Source organism: Caretta caretta, chromosome 6 (assembly GCF_965140235.1).
Source record: "Caretta caretta isolate rCarCar2 chromosome 6, rCarCar1.hap1, whole genome shotgun sequence".
Lineage (NCBI taxonomy): Eukaryota > Metazoa > Chordata > Testudines > Cheloniidae > Caretta > Caretta caretta.
The window spans coordinates 69739322-69763491 of NC_134211.1; the positions used below are offsets into that span (position 1 = coordinate 69739322).

Below are 24170 nucleotides of genomic sequence, written 5' to 3' on the forward strand. Positions count from 1 at the left end.
TTCAGAATGTAAAACGTGATTACTGAATCCTTTCTTTCTGTTTCAGGATCCTGATGTGATCAACACAGAGCTGCCCATTGAATGTAGACCAGCATCAGAGGATGAGGGGAGCTCTGTGATGTGCCCAAATAGTTCCAGTGGGATGGTCCCTTTGCTGGTGAACCCATCCCTCACACCTCAGCTGGCTCCCATAACATTAGAAACTCATCATGCAGGGCATAAAGCTGGACGTCCACAGGAGCTGCTGGTGGAGAACCTTGGCAATTGGACTGGCAGAGGTCCCAGCCTACCGTGCCTCACTGATTCCAGCAGCAGGTCATGGTTCCAACAGACCGCGAACCAGAGGCTGGAATCAAGCAGTCAGCCGGCACACAGACCACACAACACCAAAAACCTTTGGAACCCAACCTATGGATCCTGGGTGATGGAGAATATCTGCCGCTCCTGTCCCAACGCCAAGCTCAAAGCAACCACAGAGCGAGAAGATTCAGGTTTTGATGGGAACTGCAGCTCCTCCCCTAGTTCTCGGGCATCTCCAGCCTCTCCGAACAGAAGCCACTGTCCTCACAGGAATATTGGTGGGATAGAACTGGTGAAGCTCCAGACTTTCCCCTGCGGCAATGTGAATTATGCGTATGATGATCTCTACTATGTCACTGATCGGCCTTCAGCTTTGGCAGTGGGTAGAGCAGGTGTGCTAAGGAGCACCAGTCTGCACAGGGATGGGAAGCCTTTTTGTAAGCCAGAGAAAACATCAAGAGAGAGGGACTCTGGCCTCTCCTTGTCAGACGACCTGAGTGTTACACCTGTATAATAGGAGATGTTCTTCCAAAGGTCAGGACCTCACACTGGGCGTGTATGTATCTGAAAGGGCAAACTGAAACGTCTTCTTTGGTCTCTTATTTCCTCCATTCAACTTTCAGATGGGTAATGTTTTAACATCAGAAGTGTTCTGCTGCACCCTCCGACACACTGGATTCCCAATCTAATGAGGAAAATTGAACTTGCTACTTCAGTCCATCAAGAGTGTTCCCTCCTATTGAGCCAGTGCCACTGATTTCAGGATATAAATAACAATGGCTTTGTTGCACTGACTCAGAGTCCGGTGTTCATGAAAGGAATCATTCTCAATCTGCTCAGGTGAAAAAAAAAAAAATAAAAAAGAACCTACCATCCAATTGTTACAGTTGGCTGGAAATGACAAACAACATAACCACTCTTTTGATCTAACATACCAAAAATTACGTGCTGTGGCAGCAGCAAACTCATAAAGGCCATTGTGTTCCCCAGAGCTTTGCACATTCTAGTGATGCTGGTGCACTGACAGGGAAGTAACCAAATACAGCCACGTTTGCACTTGCTTGATCGGCAGAAATACCAGAAGAACATTAAATTGAAATCAATGCAGCAATTGAGAAAAACAGAAGAAGTGGGAGGGGAAAATATTATTTCAGGCTCTTCCAAGATCATGTTTTAAAAAAGATGAAGAGAAAACAAATTAGTATTTTAAAAAAAAAATAATTAATGGAGTTGATTGCATCCCTTTGACTGGTAAAGAAAACTTGCTTCTTACCTCAGGGGCTAACTTACCTCACAGTTCCTGACCTTGGAGGTTTGGGAAAAGTTCTAATCAATGCCCAACTCCACTACGTTGTGAGAACTGGATTTCTCCTTTCTTTAAATGGACTTTACCTGGGATGAACTTTATTTTTAAAAAGACTCTAGTATTCAGCAGTAATAGCCCATGGCTATAAACTGAAGATTTAGGGCCATTACTGTAGAATGCTGGGTTCTTGATGTTCTTTATTTTAAATACAGAATATAGAAACTCCTCTGAAGTGGACTTCACTGAGACAAGGAGGGCATCTTGAAGGGAAACCACCAAGAAGTGTTTTATTTGAACATAAATCTTAAAATGCCTCTTCATAAAGCAGGATTGGATACTTCAGCCCCCTGGGAAGTCCAAACAACAGCTTGGTTTTATGCACCAGTCTCTCCTTTTGGGGAATGCTTACAGCAGAATATGGTTTCTTCTTGACCTCTTAATAGTACAGCCCTGTCAGTTAAGAAGGCAGGTCCCTGTTCTGGAAAAAGAGTTGTTATTTAAAAGGCTTCCTACTGTAGTTTGCAGTTAACCTGATATTTACTGGTTAGAGCCTTCCAAACAAAGAGACTGAAAAGGTAAAGACAGCACTCGTTATACGCCCAAAAACATCTCAGAAGCGCTTTGCCCTTGTGCCATTTCTGAATTCCTGGCTGCCAACGTTCAGGTAACAGGGGAGGGTTAGCTGTGTGGAGGGAGGATGGAAAGAGTGCCGCGAAACTTTATTGATTTGTAGAGTCTATCAGAAGTGCAGCTCCTTCAATCACCATCTGTATGTTTAGTGTGAAAGTAGAGCCCCAAGGATACACATAAGTTTCATAAAGTAGCTGTTCCCTTCAGGCAGGAAACCGAAGTGTGAATACACCAAGATCTCTGCCTTACACCTCACCTATGTTTCCTGAGTGAAGAGTGGCTGCTGCAGTCATAGTGGTTAGGATCACTTCACACCCCACATAGGCATATAGTCTGTGTACGCAATTTGGCATAACAAGCAGTCTCCTCGAAAGAGATGGTTAACTATAAGCACAGATTCCATTTCCTCTGCAGCAACAATTCATGTATGGTGCGGAGAAGCACACAGCTGATGTGGTTGCATTCTATTTCACACCAGTAACAAGTGCTGGGTGTCTCCAACTCAGGGTTAAGGTCAGTCAGTGACTTACAGTTTGTCCCATAGCTTCCTCTACTCTCCAGGACCACTGTCTATAGAATGGATAGTTTCAAACACCATCAGTTCTCAGCCCTTTTGGTGGTGATAGGTGCACTTCTACCAATGGAGCTTGCACTGAGAAAATCAAATCCATGTAACGGAATTATAGATCTTGATGGCCAAAAATAATACCTTATTTTGATCCTTGGTGTGAGGTAAATGGATGTAAGGATACAGGTAGCTCCCAGATGTGTGGGATTGTTCCAGGAGGGATGGGGCAGAAATGAAATGATTTAATAACTATTACTGCTTCTAAGTGGAACTTTTTCCTCCCTTGCCCCCTTCTGCTGTGGTCTTCCTCTCAGAGCTCTGCGCACCCCGTCATTTATCCACCTTCCACTCCCAGCTCTGAGACCCTGCTTCCTGGCTACCACCCTTCCAGGTGGGGAGCAATGGACAGTGTCAATCCTTGGATCTCCTCAGTGTAAATCCTTAACCGACTAGCAGAGGCGCTGGTGAGCAATTCTTCCTCCTCCCAGAGGCTAAGCATGTTTTCTCCCTCACTTCTAGCTCTACATGGCCAGCTCTGGTGTATGCCAACGAGGAGCAACTACTGCTCTGTCACATCTGGCCTGAACCTATAAGCCTTGATTCCCCCATCCCACCGCTGCTCAGTAGCATGCCTCTGCACTGCATTCAACTCCATCCTATTTCAGGTGACACTCTTACTCCCATGGCTCACTCATGACCCGCTGTTTCCCCAGAGATACACTATCAATAGCTCTTAAAAACTGTTGGCACTCATAGTAGTGAGTTTCTCACAATTGGGAGGGGTCAAGACCTATTGCAGTGCAGTTTCTTAAGCTTTAAGTCAGCTGCAGTGGAGGTTGCTCAGGGAAGGTATTGCCCACACTGGTGTGATTCAGATACATGAAGATCTTTACTTGCTGGTTCTGATCACACTTTCATGTGCCACCGATGCCTAACCACTTTCAGATGTCACTGACCTCCATTATTCTGGGGGGATTGGTGGTACATATCAAGGAGAAGGTGATGTGTAGAAAACAGAGCCAGGGGGGTGAGTGAGTGGGGTGGGAAGTAACATACTGTCTTCCTTTGCTGGATCTTTTCCTACTACCAAACTGAGTATGCACTAGACTGCAAAACTGACTATGGACTAGACAGTTTTGCTTCATTCTGCAGTGGAGATGACTACAGGAGACATACACACGTTCTACCTCCACCCCACAATCCTCCAAAATTAATGACTTTTAATGATGTGACAGTGAGGATCAGAAATGAGCTAAGAATGCTGTGGAGTGCCTACATGCACTGTGGCTAGCTCACACCAGTGCCATTTCCTCTTAGGATACACTACATTGATTCCCAAATTTAGAAAGTGAAACAGCGATTAAAAACAGGTTAGGAAGTGAGGTGGGCTAAGGCTAAGAATGGGACACTATCACCATCAGTGCTTCTCAGGCCTCCCTCACCACAGCATTTAGGTGCCATTGTCTAAATGTAACAACATCAAGTCCTTCTAGAAAAAGAACCAAGCTCTCCCCCATTCCCTTTGGATAAAAACCGCTTACTTATGCATAGTTGATTCTAGCTGGAGCCTTCCAGGAGAAGGCTAGAACATGGAACTGCACAGATGGAACAGTTATCCACAATAATGGGGACAGGGGGCAGTTCAAAAGCATCCGAGTTAAGAGCACCAGTCCTATTGAAGTTCAATGGGCCTAACTCACTTAGCTGCGTTGGAAAATCCCACCCACTAATATTATGTATGACTATACTAGAGGAGAGCTGTTAATAATTCCCCTATCATGACGCTGTCTGTCCAATCCAAAATCTTATTACTCTAGGCACAAGTAACCATACCAATGACACATGCCAGTCTTGAGGGCCTAACATGCTGGGAAAAGCTCGAGCATGATAACTCATACACGCAGAATGCCCAAATTAGAGGATTACGGGTAGCAGATTTTTAATTGCCTTTATTTATTTTTTTTAAGACACTTTCAGTTGATAGCAAATGAACGAACCAACGTTGTTAGCCTCGGGCTAGATTAGCATGGTAGCTAATGCCCCTACGGATTTGGTTTTGGAAGAGGAAGTGCGTGAAAATGAGACCCTTCCACAGAGTCTTCAAACACTGGTGCGTCAGCCACCCATGGGAATGTTGTATAAAAACCCTGCTCAGCTTGATGGGTCTTTTAATCTTTGCATTTAGCTTTGCGTGATTAAAATAGTTTCACGCTGCCAGCGTTGAATACTGTCTTGAAATCAGGACCTGCTTTTTTGCTCATGAGGTTTTAATCTTACACCTGTTTGCTTTGATTGATGATTTATGTTGCTTTTTACAACCCCCTTATGTTACAGTTTAGAGAGGAAACTGTAACACAGAGAAACCAAATTAATCAGGAGTCTAACTGGTCTTTCTTTTTGGAATTAACTTTCTGCCTTTCTCGGCTTCCCTCTCACAACACCCATTATATCCACTTTCCTCAAGTCTCTGCACTCCTGCCCCAGCTAGTTTGTATCTTCTTCTGACACCCCCTTTTACATAAGCTTTAAAGTAAATAGGCACAGTTTAAAATACCATTGACTGAAAATGCCCTCCCCAGCCCTGCTATCACAACTCTTTCCTAAGATTGGTTCCATTCTCTCTGGTCCTCCATCTTGGGCCAGGTCTACAGTAGGAGTGCTTTGCTGATATAGCTATACTATTCTAGGAGTGCACTCCTTGTATGGATGCAGCTTTTGCCATTATAGCTTATCTCTCACACAAACGGATGCACACAAAATACACTATACTGCCAAAAGGGCAGATATATCAGTAGAACTGCTTCTACACTAAGCATTTTTGCCAGCAAAGCTATGTCAATCACAGCCCTGACTGCCATAGGTATACTAGCAAGGGTTTGCCGTGTAAACCTGGCCTTCCTCTGTCATCCCAGCCAGTTCACCCTTCCTACCCTACTTTAGAGAAAAACAAATCCCATGCTTATGAGGGACAATACCATTGGGTGTCTCTACACTGCAATTAAATGCCCACGGCTGGCCTGTGTCAGCTGATTTGGGACTCAGTCTCTGGGGCTGTAAAATTGCAGTATAGATGCTCAGGCTGGAGCCAGAGCTCTGGGACTTCGCAGGGTGGGTGGGTCTCCAGCCCGAGGCCTAAACATCTACACTGCCATTTTACAGCCCTGCAGCCGACCCAGGCCAGCCTGTTTAATTGCACTGTAGACATACCCATTGAGACCCTAGAGCCTTGTCCCACTTCTTTATTTAACTGAATTGCTTTTGATTTGTTGTTACCACTGCTTATGGCAACACTGCACCGACCTACCCTTTGGGTCACTGTAAATAAATAGATACCAATTCTGCTTCTATGCAATTTCAAGCCAGATAAATGTATACTTATATATTTACAATACAAAAATAAAGAGATGCTAACAGTCTCTATTTGGTCTCCGTGTTAAAGTTAACACCATCTGGATACAGGGGAGAGAACTAGGTCTCTGTGAATAATTGCCAGCCCAGGAGCCAGGTGGTTCAAAGGACAGAGCACTGCTCTTCCTCTGGTAGCACCTAGTACGGGTTCCCTGCTGGAGTTATCAGCTGCTCTGAGTGTGGAGAGATCATCTCAACTGCTATGAATCATTGGGTTTTAGGACACTGAACCAGAGATTTTCATGGGCCAGTACCTATATCCCTGCAGAAGCCATCAGGTTTGGTGTGGGATTAGGGATAGATCCAGTCTGTCTCTGATAGGCAGAGGGATCTAGTTCAAATGGGCCTTTGTATTCCACGTGACTTGGGGGCAGATTTGTAAAGGTACCTAAGCACCTAAAGACAAATATAGGCAGGTAGGATGCCTAAGACCAATGGGACTCAGGCACCTGTGTGCTTTTGGAAGTCCCACTGGGTGCCTAGCTACATCTTCAGGTGCCTACATGCTTTTTAAAATCTGGCCCTGGGCTCCTTGGCCCTGAGCAGGGCAGGATTTCCTCCGTCATCGTCCATGAGTGTCTTCTCAGTGCGTAACTTAAAGATGGCCAGGATCCCAGCCTCCAGGAGCCTAGTGGAGCAACAGGCACGATCTTGAGCCAACCTCAGCTAGTCCACTGGGGACAAGCACCAGGAAATCCTGAAATGCTGCTCCCACCTGCAGTGGAGTTTGGCTGTGCTCCTGTTTTGTGGTGGCAAGAGCTGACCAATGACTACAGTAGCCTGCCTGTAAGTACAAAGCTGTACTGGTTCCCACCGTGCAGAATTTCACTGCTCTCTTCCCTCTATTTGCAACTCCTTGGGCTTCCCCAGTAAAAACAAGGAACACTGGAAGTGGTATGTGCCACCAGGGTCTACAGGAACAGCAGCAAACTCAGGGAGAGAGCTGGCGATTGAGTCTACTCCCACCCCTTATGCTCATTCCAAAATAGCAGGATTCTCTGAGGATGCTATTTCCATATTTCCACCCTACCCTTTCCAGAAGCAACAGGATTTTTGGAGCAGACACAAGTGACTCAATGCCCCTTCCAAAAGTTGATAAAAATAATTAATTGCGAGAAACCATTGACAGACAAGACTCTCCCTTGAGAGACAGTAGGATTCCTTCGTCATACACTTCCCAGTTCCTCCCAAGAAATCTTTCATTGCAAGAGATGGAACATTTTCTAGACTGAGCTCAGTTTAAGTGGAAGTAAATTCAAAATGACAGCACATGATGTGACCAGTTAAGACAGTATTTGTTCTGGTTTCTCTTCTAACCTTCAGGGCTCAAGTCCCATTATATCAAATATGTCTTGGGTATTGGGATGCACTCTTAGAACTCCTACATCAAACACAGTTCTTAGACTATGTAAAGAGCAACAATGAGAACAAAATGCAAACTGTGGTGTGCTGTTGCCCTGCAAAGCCAATATAAAACATTTACCCATCCATCAGCACAGCTACCAAACATTGCCTTACAGGAACTTCAAAGAAGTCCAACAGAAACATTTGGAGAAATAATCTCCTGCAGGGTTTCTCTGTGGAGGAGAGAAAAAGAAATCACAGTTCAAGTATCAAACCATGTTGGATGGCTTTTTTTTCCCCAAACTCATTTATTTGGTAACATACACACCTTGGAATAACAAGTACTCAAACGATACAGTCAGAATGTCAAAAATGACCTTGGTCATAATTGCACTGTAGTGTTCAGAACAGGATGCACTGTAGAGGATACAGGCCATTAGTTCTCAGTATCTTGATAATAACAAACAGTAATAATAATAATACAAAAAATAAGCAAGGGCCCTCTGAATTGTTTAAGGGTTTGGTCCAACTCCCAGTGAAGTCTTTCCATTTACTTCAACAGGAATTGGATCAGACCCAAAGTGACTTCTTCCCTCTGTATATCATCATAAAAGGGATTTCAATTTAAATTTCTTGGGCTGAGTTTCATCTGAACTTGCATCCTTAAGGGATGGACAAAAATCAGTTATTTTTAATTCAGTTTAACTATTTCTTTGCATTTCTCTATACTGCATCTTTCCTCCAACGATCTCAAAGCACCCTACGAACAATAATTAATGAAGCCTCACAACATCCCTGTGAGGTAGGTAAGTATTATTGTTCCCATTTTACAGATGGGAAAACTGAGGCATAGGAAGTTTGCCCATGACCACAAAGCAAGTCAGTGGCAGAGATAGGAAACAGTCTAGGAGTCCTGGCTCCCAGTTCCATGTTCTAACTGCTGTACAAAACTCCCTCCCCTTTCTTCTTTCATATAACTGACTCCACAGCTGTCTACCAGCAAGTAGGAGTTGGATTGTAGCTTCTTCCAAACTAGTTCTGGTATAGGCCAAAAAGCCACTTCAAAACAACTTTGCTACAATTGTCATTTTGAAATGGACAGAGTTTCACAGCTCGATGTCTCTTGTAATAAAGCTTTTCCTTCTGCTGTCCTTTCCAACAAGTGCACAGGAATGGATCCCTTTCCATGACAGAGCACTTTCCCCTGAGATTGTCTACTGCAAAATACCTTTTCAAATGACAGCACTGCTGTTTTTGGAGCTATTGCTTCCGTGTTGCCTCCAACTTCCATTTGGAACTGTAGAACTAAACAGATTTGACATGAGTCCTAGATAGATCTTGGTTTCTAAATTCTGCTCAAAGGAAATTCATCACCAATTTTTCCCTAGAGCATGAGGTTGCATAGGTGCAAAATGCTGGCATATGTACTCACGAAAGAAAGAAATTTAACTCTCACTGCCAATTAAAACTAGACAGGACAAAGTGTTATTAAATGAACCTTAAGTAATAATTTTGCACTTGCAGGGAGAATTGCTGCATTACCATCTCTAACTTCTGTGATTTTATTATTTTTGTCCCTGGCAGGAGTGCCTGAAATAACAATCACATGATGAAAACCAGGGGTTTTCTCATCTAATTATCCCCTGTAAGAACTCAGATTCAAACTGTAAAGAACAATTTGTGTTTCCTAGTCTACTTTAACCCGTTCTCTTGAATCATTGCAAGCAGGGTTGTTTTTATTAGGGCTATGGGAAAGTAGGAAAACATTTTCACCATATTTTTGGCAAATTTCACTGCAGGTCATTTTGCTATCTTAAAATATTTCACAACCTAGGGACATTTGGAATAAAACCATGCATGCTTTCTATGAAAGACTGCATTCACTTGAAAAGGGGCCTACATTTTCTGTAAGTCATGTCCTATTTCAAGCGAACTTGTACCTTTTTCAGCTCAAAAACAGGACCATTTTCACTGAATATAAACCCCAAAAGATTCACAAACATAGGGAAAGTTTTGAATTTTCAACTAAATATAAAAACAAATTTCAGATTTTGAGCAATTTCAGTTTTGGTGTAAAATACTCACACTGCTCTATTTCAATTGCTTCCCCAGTAGTACCTTGGATAACTGATCTTCTAGGTCACTGTTGGCATGGCAGCACTATTAACATCAATGCTTTCTTTAATGTAGATGAAAAATAACTGAGGTTATTAAACTTGACTGGGCTCCAACTTCATTCCAGTAAATGAACCAAAGTGGCTTCCTTGAGAAGTTATCCTAGGCTCCTCAACCCTTAATACAACAATTACATCATGTACATTTAGCTCCAAACAAGAATTGTACAGTCTCCTTTACCTCATTTTGCAGTGATCATTGGTGTAGTGATTCCTGACAGAAGCAAGGAACTACTTTCAGTTATTCCAAAATTTCTGAAGTTTCTTTTGACTACAGTTGTATTGGCAAAAGAGAGTGATTTCTGATCAACTGATGTTGCTTAAACAACTTTTAACTTCTAAAGAAAGTGATTGTAATGACTATATGGTCTTGTTACATGGCAGATGGCTCCAACTTGGAAACTGCACTGTCAGATATCTGGATATGGGATGAGCACAGAAATATTAATTTGTATTGTGGTAGCACCTAGAGGCCCCAATCAGGGTATATGGCACAGCAATCAGACCTCTAGTCTAGTAATGTAATATCTTGCTTTCAAAAGTGGTGAATACCTCATGCTTCCAAGGAAGAATGCCCATAACAGATATAGCCAACAGTGTAATGATGTTTATGGGGATACAATTCCTTTCTGATCCACTCAGCTTATGCCCTGACACTTTCGGTGTGGCAAAAGAATGAACATGGCACCACCAGGAAATCTGACCCACAAGCAAAAAGATGGAGAGTCTAAGCCTTGGTGTAAAGTGGCATGTTTATAACTGGCTTGCTAGTATTTAGATAGATTTGGTTTTTTCTCTAAAATAACTAAGCCCTTGAAAAATTAATTTTGCCCCCCAACCCACCTGCTAAAGAGAGATGCCATTGACCTTTCACAAATGCTGTCCAGCTGCAAGAGCCAGCATTACCACTTCACCAGCCTCTCCAATATCATACACAGTTTGAAAGTCACACAGTGCCAGAGACAACCTGGTGCTATTTACTTAATGGGCTACCTGTGACCTCATTAGGAACTACCTGGAAATAGTTAAGAATGTTCTTAGATAGAAAAGAGGATAGGCCAGGGCAGGGAGTAAGAGAAAAGGTCAACAGCAGCTGTCCCTTGCAGACACTAAACCAACCACTGCCATGAACTATAATCACCCTTCTCCCCATGTTTTCTGGGCCTCATTCCTGGAGGATTTCCCATCTTGCACACACTTGTAATGTAATACAACAGCTGGGGCGGGCCTTGCCTAATCTATAACATAAATGGCAGCCTAGTGACTTGGGGTTAGGGAGCAAACACTCCTGCTGTTTTCAAAGCAATGCCATCCAGTGGAGAATTCTGCTCAACCCTCCCCATAACCTCAAGCAATCTGCCATTTACTCTGGTTCACTAACAGGTAATCTAGAGTCACTTTGGTTCATCTGAAATCAGAGTCACTCTGATTTACTGTACAAACCTCCTGGATTCATGCTGGTTTGGTTCCTGAGTTTGGAGACCCTGATTCACGGAGGACCAATCCGAAGTTAATTTGATTCACTAACGACCAATCCTGAGTCACTCTGGTTCATGGAAGGCCAATGCAGTCACTTTCATCATGAACAGTCTGGGTCTGAAAGCAGCACCATTTTCACTGCAATAACCCCAGGAGTTTGGAGAGACTTAAAGGAGTTTTACCTCTAATGGAGAGGTCCTAGTAGAGTAGAAGGTTACAAAGCAGCCCCATGAGTTTGTGTGAGTCTCTTCTCATCTTTCAGTGATGCTGTCCAAGATACTAATCAAATTGTCCAATCCCAGCAGGTACCCATCCTCCCGGTTGCCTTCCTGCCAGGGGATCCTGTGGTCCAAGGTCTGCCCATCAGGGAGAAGCGTGGTCTTTCCAAAATCAATCAGCCATACATTGGCATGTCCGCTGTCATCATGCACAAAGAGTAGTGAACTTCCAATGACCTGCAGGGTAGTGATTGGTGATGATATGCACAAGTGTTATTAATGTCTCCCTGACCCTCCCACCTCCTTGCCCCATAGGCAAGGCCCCATCAACTATACCTGTACAGACAAATGACGACTGCTGAGCTGCAAAGCCTATACAATGACAAGCAGTATGCCAGCTGCTCATTGTACCCTGACTGCACTGTACTGATATAGGGGCACCGCGGGACAGGACTCCAGCAGAGAGGGAACAGAGGTGAATCTTTAGCTCACTGACAATGTATCTGGGTTATTTGGGAGGGAACAAGATGCCTGGAGAGAGATCATGGCCCAAACCAATTATTGATTTACAAAAATCCTGCCAGCGGCTAAGGGGGAATTACTGCCAACAGTGTAAAATAAATGGCCAGATCTCAAAGCTTCAAACAAACACACAGTCTGCTAAGGACTGTTGCGCTTGTCAGAGTGATCACAGATGACAGCCTCGCACCTGGCGTAGTACAGTGAAGTTCCTAGATCTGGCTCAACTCTCCATACCCACAAATCTCATAGCCTGCAGTGTAGTAAATACACCAATAATGCTGTGTAGCTACCAGTGACATCTTCTCTACAACCGTGCCTGGTAGGGGAAACTAGGGAACTAATTTACACTGGTGTAAATCAGGAAGAACTCCACTGAAGTTGTTAGTCTAAAATCAGAATCAGGTTCTGCCACCGACCAAATGAGAGACCTCACAGCACCAGCACCCCTAGCCCGACTCCTTCGGGAACCAACCAGGAGTGGACTAGCTGTGAGAAGCTAGCACTAGAAAACCATTCCTTACAGGGAACTCCTGCTGTGGGAAGCTGGGATTGGAGGACTTGTCACCTCTCAGCTGGAACAATATTCTCTGCTCTTGGGAAGGAGACTTGGTGGCTCACGTGATGTTAACACGTATTAGTTCTCTGCTCTGCGGTACTCTCCTCGAGCCCCTCTCTCGCCAATAGGGTAGTCTAAAAGCTTATCTGAATGGCAAGCTGAGGCAGCAAGGAGTCCCCACACAGGCAACGCTGCCCCCCACCCCTACGCACTCACCCACAGCTCACCTCATGTCGTTTAAAGAAGTCTGAGGACTCGAGGATGAGGTGGATATCATGCAGACGCCTGAGGTATTTTTTCTGAAATGGGGGGGGAAAAATCCATGCACATTTTAAGGTCACTTTGGGGAGGGAAAACAAATAATAAGAGGAAGCGAAATCAATCTCTGGTGCAACTTCACTGACATCAATGGTCTTACGCCAGGGATAAATTTGCCACAAGGTTGTCACTCAATACATGCCCCTACAAAGGCTCACAATCACCAGTCTGTAGGCAGGAGAGGGGGATACTTGACTTGCAATGGTCGTTATAATGGGGAGATGCTCTTCATTCTAGGACACACCCTTTAGGCTCATATAGCCCAAAACCTGTTCTAAAAACTATATTTCAGAAACCTGCTTTTTCTCAAACCAACACAGTAGGGTGGCATGAGGCAAGGACTTATGTGAACTAGCTTCACACATCCCAACAAACTCAGACTCCTAGCTCTGGAAGCAGTGGTGTGTCACCTGGCTGCAGAACCAGGATCTTAAGGCTTCAGCATCCCTCATTTTAGCCAGAGGAACGGATATGTTCTGAAAATCCCTCTCTCCCCCCACAATGAGAAGTCTATTTTGTTAGGAGAGGGAGAATGTGGGCCAATTTGGGGCCTGTCAAACTGTTTTCCCACTGCCCAGCACTTTTGATAACGTGGGGTGAAAATGCTCCTCAAATGCTACCCTGTGTTACCTGGTACATTTGAAGTGCTGGTGTTCCACTGAAGCGGCCTATGTGTGTGACAGTGGAATGAGACAGCAGCCTTTGAGGTCATGACACATATTATATCCTGCCCATTGAGGCCACAGCACAGGCCAGCAGGGAAGGAGTTAATATTATCCATTCAAAGACCAGGGTGTGGGAGTACAGAAGTTGCTTTTCAAAGTTTCACACATGGCAGCACAATGCACCACCAATCTCCCTCCTGCTCCCACTTCCTGGCTTTGTCTTCACTAGATTAAATTTGTGAATCACAAGTTTTCTTGTTAACACACCTTGTGTTCAGACACCAATGCCACAGTCATGACACATCACGAGGCAGTCACTGCACTCTGAGGCAAAGGGCAAACCACTTGTTAGCTTGTCTCACTTTTTGCTAACTCAAGGTGTCTGCAGTGAAAAAACACTGTCACAACCAAATCACAATCACCAATGGATGATGATCTGCCAGCCCCTATCCGTAACCCACTCCTTTCATCCAACCACTCCCACCCTCTGGATTTTCTTCTTTGGAAGTTTCTGGTCACATGTCACAAAGGGGTCTGAAAGAACCAGAGACTAGTACCGCTCAAGACTCACCAGAATAGTTGTGTTGCCCTCAATGAATTCCATAAAAACCTGGAAAACTTGCTCCCGTGTCTTAGTTGTTTTGAAGTTTGTGTTACATGTCCCATCAACCCTCTGCACACAAACACAGAGAGAAAGAGAGAGAAGGGTTTATATCATATATAATTCAGCCAATCAGTAAACCTTCCTGAATCATCAACAGCTCAGTCTATCTGTCATTAATCAATAGAAGAGGGTGGCTGGGAAGAGATGATAAATCAAGCAAGAGCTGAAGAGGAAGAGAGTGAAAGACAGAATACCTTTGAATAACACTTGGTTTCCTGTTGACTGCACTTTCAAAAGACCTCTCGGATATTGTTAGCCTGTGGGAGGGTTTCCCTCTCACCTCACAAGGGACTGCAACTTGCTAAGTGTAGTGGGTCAACCACAGGGTGCTCTTTGGCTGCACTCTCTTCTAGACTGACAGGTATCCCCCCAGGGTTGTGTGTGGGAGGGGATATTCTGTGGTCTCTCAAACCCAGTTTGTGTTAATTCACCTCTCTTTCAGTGGTGAAACCACAGGGCTCTGGGTGGGACTCTTAATCCATGATAAAATATCTTTTCATATTAGCATGTTCTAAGTCACAGAAAAGAAAGTTATTTGCTGATCATAAAAACTTGGTATTTTCAACAACATGGCTGTGTTGTACAAGCATGCGTGCCAATGTACAAAGTATGTAAGTAAATTTACAAGGGAAAAATGTGTGTGGGAGCATGTATTTAATTGCATCTAGAAGAAAGTTTAGAGTATCTGTGTATTTGTAATGCAACTACACATGGCAATGGGATGCAGATACGTGTGTCTGTAGTTATCAGCTTGTGTCTGTGAGGTTGTATGTGTATGAGATGAGTGTGTGAATCTGGGCACATCTGTCAACATGCACTCTGGGTGACCTTCTGAATGTCACCATGTCTTGTGGTAAACCCAAGACAAACAGCTACAAAGGGTGGGGGGGGAAGGATGTAGTAATTAGTCCCAAGGGGTTAAAGGGCTCTCCCTATCCACTGAGGAGAGATAACCATGGACCACCCAATAAGGTTCAGCTGGAAAAGGGGTTGCTAGGGAACCAATTAGGTTCAGCTGACTCCAGCTACTTGAGACCCTTTTAAACCCTCCCCTGCATGGAAGGAGTGGGGGAGTGAGAGGAGCAGGGAATACTGAACCCGGCCCTTGTTGCTGCCAACTCTGACAGGCAGAAGGGTTACAATCATATAAGAAAGTTAACTGACTGCATGGCAAAACTAGTCATAACACCCTCCCACTTCACAGACTATTTTACAGCAGAATAAACTGCTTTTACTCCAAGACTGTGGGCCACATTTGAATGCGGTGGTGTAAGGCCGATGAAGCATGTGCAAGTTATGCAATTGAAGTGCAGTAAGTAGGCAGGGGAATTGAGGAGCAATCTGAAGTGCTGTACAGTGGCACACCAATGTGTACGGAGGAGTTTGGAATGTCAATCTGCTGTCTAAATGGCATGCTAGCTGTACGTGTCTGTATTCCAGTGACACCAGCAAAATACCAACGGGAGGACACTTGTTCTGAAAACGTATCCCACAAGATTTTAATACTCTAACAAAGCTTTGCATGGCTGCTGTGTTCTAGCCAGGTAACACTTTTTTATTTTAATTTGTGGTTGCACAAGGCGTTTGCTCCCTTATCTTTCAGAAGTGCCTTCATGATTTTGTTACCCTACAGTGGCTAGTTGGGAAATACCAGGCATGCTTGCTGCCTTTATGCTCCCATTAAACACACATCCAACTCTGAGCTATACCATCCCTTCCATTCTAGATCATCTGGCTTGTGCCTTAATCCAAAGAGCAGCTGGCATGGCCATGCTCAAACCACATCTGTCTTCCCTGAAGCCATGCCTCTGTCAATCACTCCATCAGTCCCTTACCATACCTCCAGTGTAAGGGCTTCTCTACATGGGGGTTACTGCACGACAAGCCAGGGTGTGAATCTATAGCACACAAAGCCTTGAGACCCCATTCAAGTGCCCTCCATACACTGTACACCTCCCCAGCTGCTGTGCCACTCTTTGCACCTTCCACCTCCCGAGCCAGTGCCATTGCTGACCAGGCATGCCAGGGGGAGCAGATTTTGCCACCCTATGGGATGGTGCTGCTTGGACTCTCTTCCTCCAGTGGGGGAGGTGCAGTTCTGCATTGCTCCTGCTACAGTGTTTTGGCTACATGCCACAATCTAGCCCTAAAACAATATATTACTATTTTATTATTATATTATGCCTTCCAGGCAAGGATCTAAATCGCTTTACAAATATTAATGCATTACAATCTCACAGCGCCCAGGGAGGAAGAGAAGTATGGTCATCCTCATGTAATAACTGCAGAAACTGAGAGGTTAAGGGACTTTCAATATTGCAAAGCGGGTCAGTGACACTGAGAAATACAACCCAGAGCTCCCGATTCCTAGCCCTATACTTTAGCCAGATGACCATCCTTTCACAAGGAGACACAGTCTGATAGACTCCATTGGCGTTTGCACTAATGGAGCCATCAGCCCTGCAATTGATTACATTGTTCAGATGGTCACTTGGAGAGAATATTCTTGCTTCTGAGGCTTGCAGGCACACAGATCAAGTGCCTTGTGCTCTAAGACAACCCAAAAGGCTCCACTTATCTTTCCTGCCTCTTGCATTAGAGACAAGTCCAATACTGCAGTGAGAGTTAATAAAGGGCTAAATAAATCTTGACTTATTTCAGGGATATGGACATGATGTAGGAAAAGAAGATGCTGCAGGATGGATTAACCACAAGAGAAAGTACCCAGTTCAGCAGGAAGGAACACACGTAGTGAATAAAATCTCATTTGGGGACCACTTCACCAAAGGGCCTTGATGATTTCACTCTCGTTGGTTTTCAAATGAATGGGTGATTGTCTCTCACCAACCACTAGATGGCATCACTGGTTCTCCCTACACATACATACCAGCTCACCTTTCAAAATGGGGACCTCTGAGTTTCACAGCATGACTGCTCCCTAATTTGAAAACAGAACTGGGATGTCATGAGATATAACTGTGCTCCATATGACAAAGTTGTTGTTCTGTAACATATGTATGTAAACAGACAACAATGACAAGAGGTTAGGCTGCTGGTAGTTGGGTGGCCTGTGTTCCAAATATTGACTTGCTGTGGAGCCTGCACAACACATCAAACCTCTCTGCCTCAGTTTCCCTAATTGTAAAATAGGGATAATACCACCCAGCTAACTGCCTCATAGGGGTGTTGTGAAGATAAAAGTAATGCCTGTGGAGCTTTTCGAATATTTCATGCATGATTTAAATGCTAAATACTGTGGCCCAGATTGTGCCATTCTGGTACTGTCCCACACCAGGAGAAACTCCAGACGACATTGTGCGGTGGCCCTTAGGGCGGTACATCATACATGCTCAGCCAGCCAGATCTGGAAGAACCTGCTCCAGGGTACACACTATGATTGAGCGTTTCCTGTGCACGAAAGAGAAAGGCTCCTTGCTCTCTCTCCCAGTCTCGCACAAAAGCCCAGAGTAATCTGCCCCTATGAGTCATCTGCAGTGACTAGGATGCATTGGAATGTCTGCAGAGAGCACAGGTATGGAGTGTTGATTCCATCACAGAGAAGAACTAAAGACAAACTGGATACTATTAATTTAGGCTTAAATAGAGACTGGGAGTGGCTAAGTCATTATGCAAGGTAGCCTATTTCCCCTTGTTTTTTCCTAACACACCCCCCCCCCCCCCCCCCCCGACGTTCTGGTTAAACTTGGATTTAAACTTGGAGAGTGGTCAGTTTGGATGAGCTATTGCCAGCAGGAGAGTGAGTGAGTGAGTGTGTGTGTGTGTGTGTGTGTGTGTTTGGGGGGGGGGGGGGGTGAGAAATCCTGGATTTGTGCTGGAAATGGCCCACCTTGATTACCATGCACATTGTAGGGAGAATGGTCACTTTGGATGAGCTATTACCAGCAGGAGAGTGAGTTTGTGTGTGTATGGGGGTGGGGGGGTGAGAAAACCTGGATTTGTGCTGGAAATGGCCCAACTTGATAATCACTTTAGATAAGCTATTACCAGCAGGACAGTGGGGTGGGAGGAGGTATTGTTTCATGGTCTCTGTGTGTATATAATGTCTTCTGCAGTTTCCACGGTATGCATCCGATGAAGTGAGCTGTAGCTCACGAAAGCTCATGCTCAAATAAATTGGTTAGTCTCTAAGGTGCCACAAGTACTCCTTTTCTTTTTGTAAAGACTAGACAATTAGCCTGGCAACATTACTGGATGGCTAATGGGCTAGTGAGGAAGAGCCAAAACCCACCAGAAGTGCCCAGGAGTAGACATAAGGCCTGAAAGTTTCCACTAGCAGCTGACTGCAGAGTTTGCTTGACAGGAGCCTGCGTCAAGAAGTACCCATCACCCAGTTTGTTTTTGAGAAAGGGTGCTCAGTCCCTGCAGGTCAGGGCTGTGGGGAGCAGTGTGGAGAAGGCCAGCACTGTGTGAGCTTGGATACCTCATTCATCCTATAACGCTAGGAGAGACCATCAACGAAAAAGGGAAAAAGCAGCCTAGGGAAACAGAGAAAAGGGGATAGTTAAGAGAGACTTTGCTACCTGGGCTTCAAACATGGAACTGTATTTTAGACCAGAAACCCCAGCTCTGTTATCTGACCCTGTACATGTCAACAGTCTGCCAGAGAGCTGAAACATGCTCTGGTAAAAATCCTGAAGTCAAACAGAGCAACTCTGGTAACTAACCCCTTATATGCAGTCAGCATCCCATAATGGACACTCACGTTACCTTATCACTTTAAAAACAAAATAACACTAGCGCTTTCACAAGGAGCTGGATTGAGTCTCCAGGGCCCCCTCAGAAGAAATGCCATCCCAGACCACACCTGTCCATACGAAAGAAGTCAAACTAGGCCAGACAAGACCAGACCAACCTTGGGAAGAAAAGCCAAATCTACACCAGCTGGGCGGAGAAGCCAGCAGAGGCCTACCTATGGGCCAACCCTCAAGCAACCCCGACAGCTATCTCCAGTATCTGAAGGTGAGGCTGGAGCCCTGTATTTTCCAGGTGGTTACCCATGAGACTCTGAGGTGGTATTTGCCCAAGTGACGTACGCCCTCAGGGTATGGTGAAGATCGTTGGAAGTTTTCTGCAACACTGAAGTAACATCATGAGATGTAAGGACCAACCCCTTCTTGCCTGAGAAGGACTGGAAGGGGGATTATAGCTGAAGTCTGAACATTTGGGGTTCTGGGTCTATTGTGATTCCCCTTCCCCCCATACTGGATATCTGCACAAAGTGAAAGTGATTTGCCTAGATACTGGGACTGCTACATGATGTTTCCACATTGCTTCAGAAGTGTGCAGGGTTGGAATAAATCTGTTTTACTTCAATTCACTCAGAATAAATCTGTGCGCTCCCAGGATGGCTACTGGGTAAAGGTCATGGCTGTGAGTAGGAGGAGGGGATTATTCCACCAGTTCAGAATTTCCCCTTATATCAGTTTCACTTTCTTTCTGTCTACACCATGATGTAGCTATTTGGTTCTTTTCTCAATGTTCCTGCTGTTGTTCTCAGAGCAGTCAGTGTGTGTTCGATGGGTTTCACATATTTCTTGCTTCACAATGCTTTTCTCATCGTTGCCATAGAAGCTCTAGTCACAATCAAACAGACCATGCAGCTCCAGGTAGGAAGTCACACTGTCTTTTTGGAAACCGGGCTGATGATGACGACAAGTTGATCAACCAACAAATCGGGCAAAGGAGTGAGTCTACTCAACAGGAAAGGACAGCAGTGGAAGTCGCTCACCTTAATCCCTTCTATCCTGAAGCCCAAGTTGGCACTGGAGCTGATGGTCTCTCTCCACTGCATGTAACGTGGCTTGGTCACCGCATGCTGCGTGTTCTCCTCAGCTGTGGGCGCAAGAGGATCCACCTCAATCATCTTCTTGTACATGTCCTTACGCAGCTTTGGCTTCTCACGGGCTTTAGTCAGCTCCTCCTCCAGGTACGTCCTGCAAAAACATCACAACCCAACAAGACAGTGAGAACCCCCTTGGAATCTGAAACAATACCACCACCTTGCATTTCACTGTCATCTTCCAGCATGGGATCTCAAAGCACTTTACAAACTTTAAGCCTCATGCATTACACACCAGTGAGGAAACTAATTATCACCACCACCCCTATTTTACAGATGGGGAAACTGAAAAACAGGGACAAAGTTCTTGCCCAAAGTTACTTAATGAGTCAGTGGCAGAACCCAGGACTTCTGACTCTCCATCTTTGCTCTAATTACATCCTTACCTATAACTAAATCCTACAGCCCTCCCCTAGTTATAGTGCTTGGAAGAAACACTGGATTCCCATTAAGAAAAGGAGTACTTGTGGCACCTTAGAGACTAACCAATTTATTTGAGCATAAGCTTTCGTGAGCTACCGCTCACTTCATTGGATTCCCATTCTGCACCATGACAAAGGAAAGCAAAGTTCAAATAGACCAGTGGTAGTAAACCCAAGACTGAATGAGCCTGATGGAGACTGAACACCTCTCTCAGCTCAAGAGAAAGGAAAAACTAACTCCAGGCATGGCTACTTTTAGAGGCCCCTGAAGCCTTGTGAGGCTACATACGCCAAGCATCGCACAGAAAGGGACAGAAAATAACCCTGCAGCTGATTAAAAAAAGAAACGAGTAAAGGAAATTATCTGCTGGACCAGAGCTCATAGCAAAGGATGGCCCAGGGTCAGATTGAGGGGGAGGAGGGGAAAGCTCTGCCCATGTGAGTTGCCAGTCACTGTCGATTGTGCAGTTATTCAAAATAGAATTGTGCATGCCCTCTGAGCTCCACTGGGCTGCTTGATCTAGGCTCTCCCTCAGTGGGGCTTGAATATACCCATGGACTCTTCTAGGCTCTTTGACTAGGGAGCAATAAGTGGTAGCATCTCCCAAACGCCATCCACGTGGGTCACTAAAATGACAGTCACTCAGGCTATGTCTTCACTGCGCAGTTAGCCCAGGCAATTGGCACCCCAGTCTGAGAACCCGGGTTAGCCTCCCCGTCATGAGAGCGTTCTTAGAGCAGAGCCCTTCCCATGTTACTGCATCCTCAGGAGTTTCTGCGCTTACCCAGGTGTGTCTGGGGGCATATCCCATGGTTCTTTGTGAGGAGATGCTTTAGGATTCTTTCCCAGTCACTTGTCAATTGGAGGAGAATCCGTCTCTCCTGCGGGGGGCAGGGACCCTGGGAAGGCACTAGAGGGACCATCAGCACTCAAAAAGAAAAGGGGTACTTGTGGCACCTTAGAGACTAAAATTTATTTGAGCATAAGCTTTCGTGAGCTACAGCTCTGAAACCTGTCATCAGCACTCAGGGGATTTAGCTGGCATCCTCACTGCAAAGCAGGCGGATTCCAGCCCAAGATAAAGTGGAGCTTAAGATTTTAACCCGCCCACCCAGCCAAGTAAACTACATGAGCTTAAAGCACCTCCAACCCTAAATTTGCTGGGTTTACTGTGTAAATGGGAGCGGGGGGTTGGCCTAAGACCTGAGATAAAAGCCTAAACTAATTGTGCAGTGAAGACCTTCAGAGTAAACTGTGCAGAGCTGGGCACAATTTCTGTCCTTTCTGTCTACACTAGACTTTTTTTTACCTTGAGTTAACTGACTGACAGTTTACATGAGGTACTTAACATGCTTTTTGTGGCTCATGTGGACACTCCCTCTGCATTAAGAACTTGAGTTCACTGACAATTAACTCCAGGTAAAGAAGTCTAGTGAAAGGAATGAAATAAGGAACAAATGTTGACATTTACATTATCATCCGAGTCACCCGCTCACTGAGATGCATGGGGCAGTTCACATTTCTCAGAGTCATTGTTCCAGGCTCTCTGCAGACTCATCTATTTATTGGTGAGGCTTGGTTCACATTTTTTGAGGGTTTTTTTCACAGCCACAACAACTAGACACTTTAAAATGCAAGCGGAGATTCTGGAGAACGAGATAACGGAAACACAGAGGTGGTTCCCAGTCCTGTTCTCCCAGGCAGGAATAGCTGCACTCCCAGGACTCACTGACAGCTTTGGAGAGGAGATGTCAGGTTACAGTTCAGTTATCCATGTTTGGGGAAGGGAATTTGACTCTTAATTTTTGAGCGATATTTTTTCTCTCAGAATGGTTAATAAACTGGCCATAAGTGAGCTATGTTGCTTGGGTTGCTTTTTTCTTCTTCTTTACTCTCCCTAAGTCAAGTCCTGTCAGGCAGGTGCAAAGTAAGCTCACATCAATCTGCCCCAATAAATAAGTCAGCCTTGTCCAAGATAGCATCTAAGGAAGAGAAAGAGGTCAGTGTCCAGAGGCTAGGTAAGTCACACTACTCCAGGAATGACCCCACCCTTGACCTGGGTAGGGCCACCCTATGTAAGGAATCATCCTCCCTATAAGCTTCAGGATATCTTCCAAGCAGAGATTTCCCACTGCGCCAACATCCATGTGAGGTGTTTTGGGAGTGAGACCAACTAACTCATGTCACTAGTAGGACCACTGCCCAGGCTTCAACCTGAGTCCCCAGAAATGAGTGCTTCATCCATCAGGCACATCATCACCCCCAGCCCACCCATTCCCCAAATTAACAACATGTACTGTATGTAGAAAGCAGGATCCTTTTCACGTATCCCACCTGATCCCCATCTTACAGTCCATGACACAAGGCCCTTCAAAGTCAGTGAGCAAGTCATCGAGTTGAATGTATTTCTCGCCATCTCTCTCTACCACCCCATGGAAGGCAGGGACACAGGAGCGCAGGGGATCTTTCATCAGCAGCTCAAAGCACTCCTTTTCATTGTCAGAGAAGCGCTTCAGAATCGTACCGCTGTCAGCTGCCTTGAAACTCCCTGCAAAAATCGACACATGCTGATAAGGCCAGTCTTTGTAAGAGGGAAACACCTGCACTCCCTCTTCACCCACTTCACTCTTGTGCACCAGATAAAGAGTTCCCCTGAACAGAAAAGATAACACACTCCTTGTAAAAAATAAAAGCACAGAATGCAAACACAGCCATTGGCTGTGAAAGTCCATTTGGACAAGTTCCCATACAGGAATTTATTGCTCCAAGGAGTATGGCTGTGCCAAACCAGGTTTTTTCCATGCTAAAGTAGTCATAAGAGAATTAACATATCTAGCTGCGCTAAAACCCACGGGAAATATAATGGGCCAGACTGCATTAAGATGCTGACAGCCAGGCTCTTTTTAAAGCTATCCAATATTTCCAGTGTGGGCTGTGCTCCTGAATCCAGCCCAAAGTCGTACCTGCAGTGCTTGTGAGTCGCAGGGTGGGGATCAGTTCCTAATCATTAAACAACAGCAATCCACATTCAGGAGCCAAACACTGCCTCCTTAATACATACACCCCCAACACATACACCTCCAGGTACTGCAACTCCTTTGGAGCTTTGCTAATCTATGCAAACAGGTGCAAAGTGTAGCTTAATTGTTTTACAATGCTAGATTTGCATGGTATACAGTGTAAACGACACAGTGCTTTCAGGCACAAACTGGAAGTGATTAGACTACAGCAGAGGAAGCCGTGCCCCAGTCCTGCAGAATGGTAATAACATCAGAGGAGAGAGATACGTGTTAGTCCACATGGCCTGAAACAAACTCAGGCCCGAAAGTCAGAGCGGGTGTTAAGCTTCTGCCTCACTTTCAGCCTTTATCACAACATGACCCTGCACATTCAGCCATTACATCTGGTCCTTCTCCAATGTGCCCCAGAATCCTTTGCACCAGGTATCAGTGCATCAGAGACACGGTGCCAGGGCTAATGCTGACCAGCGTTACAGTTAATGGAGAACTCCTGGAATCAGAGAAGACTAGCTGCAAGTGATGGGTCAAATCCACTTCCAGAAACCCAGATACAAGGGAACTGGAGCAGATTCATGATCCCTGCTCCTTCTCCAGACAAGTGCTGGCCACCGCTAGAATGGCTCCTCCCACCCCCGCCGCATCCAGATTGCTAACCGCTGTGCTAGCGTTTTAGGAGTAGGGGACATGTAGGAATCAACTGAAACAAGAGAGAAGC

At 45.1% G+C, this 24170-nt stretch overlaps 2 protein-coding genes across 3 annotated transcripts in view; one reads left to right on the forward strand and one right to left on the reverse strand.

The window, feature by feature from the left end:
• The window catches only part of LTK (leukocyte receptor tyrosine kinase), a 167924-nt gene extending 161714 nt beyond the window's left edge, over window positions 1–6210 (forward strand). Inside the window, exon 29 of the mRNA XM_048853213.2 lies at window positions 47–6210. Coding sequence (XP_048709170.1) covers window positions 47–814 — 768 coding nt within the window. The 3' untranslated portion in view covers window positions 815–6210. The remainder of the gene's footprint in view (window positions 1–46) is intronic.
• Window positions 6211–7844: 1634 nt separating this feature from the next.
• ITPKA (inositol-trisphosphate 3-kinase A) overlaps window positions 7845–24170 on the reverse strand; it is a 50699-nt gene continuing 34373 nt past the window's right edge. For both annotated transcript variants that reach the window (XM_048853209.2, XM_048853211.2), the window contains 5 exons: window positions 22770–22983; window positions 19902–20106; window positions 14060–14161; window positions 12733–12804; window positions 7845–11664 (listed from right to left, as the gene is read on the reverse strand). In XM_048853209.2, the coding sequence (XP_048709166.1) occupies window positions 11461–11664; window positions 12733–12804; window positions 14060–14161; window positions 19902–20106; window positions 22770–22983 (797 nt within the window). In that variant the 3' untranslated portion in view covers window positions 7845–11460. The remainder of the gene's footprint in view (window positions 11665–12732; window positions 12805–14059; window positions 14162–19901; window positions 20107–22769; window positions 22984–24170) is intronic.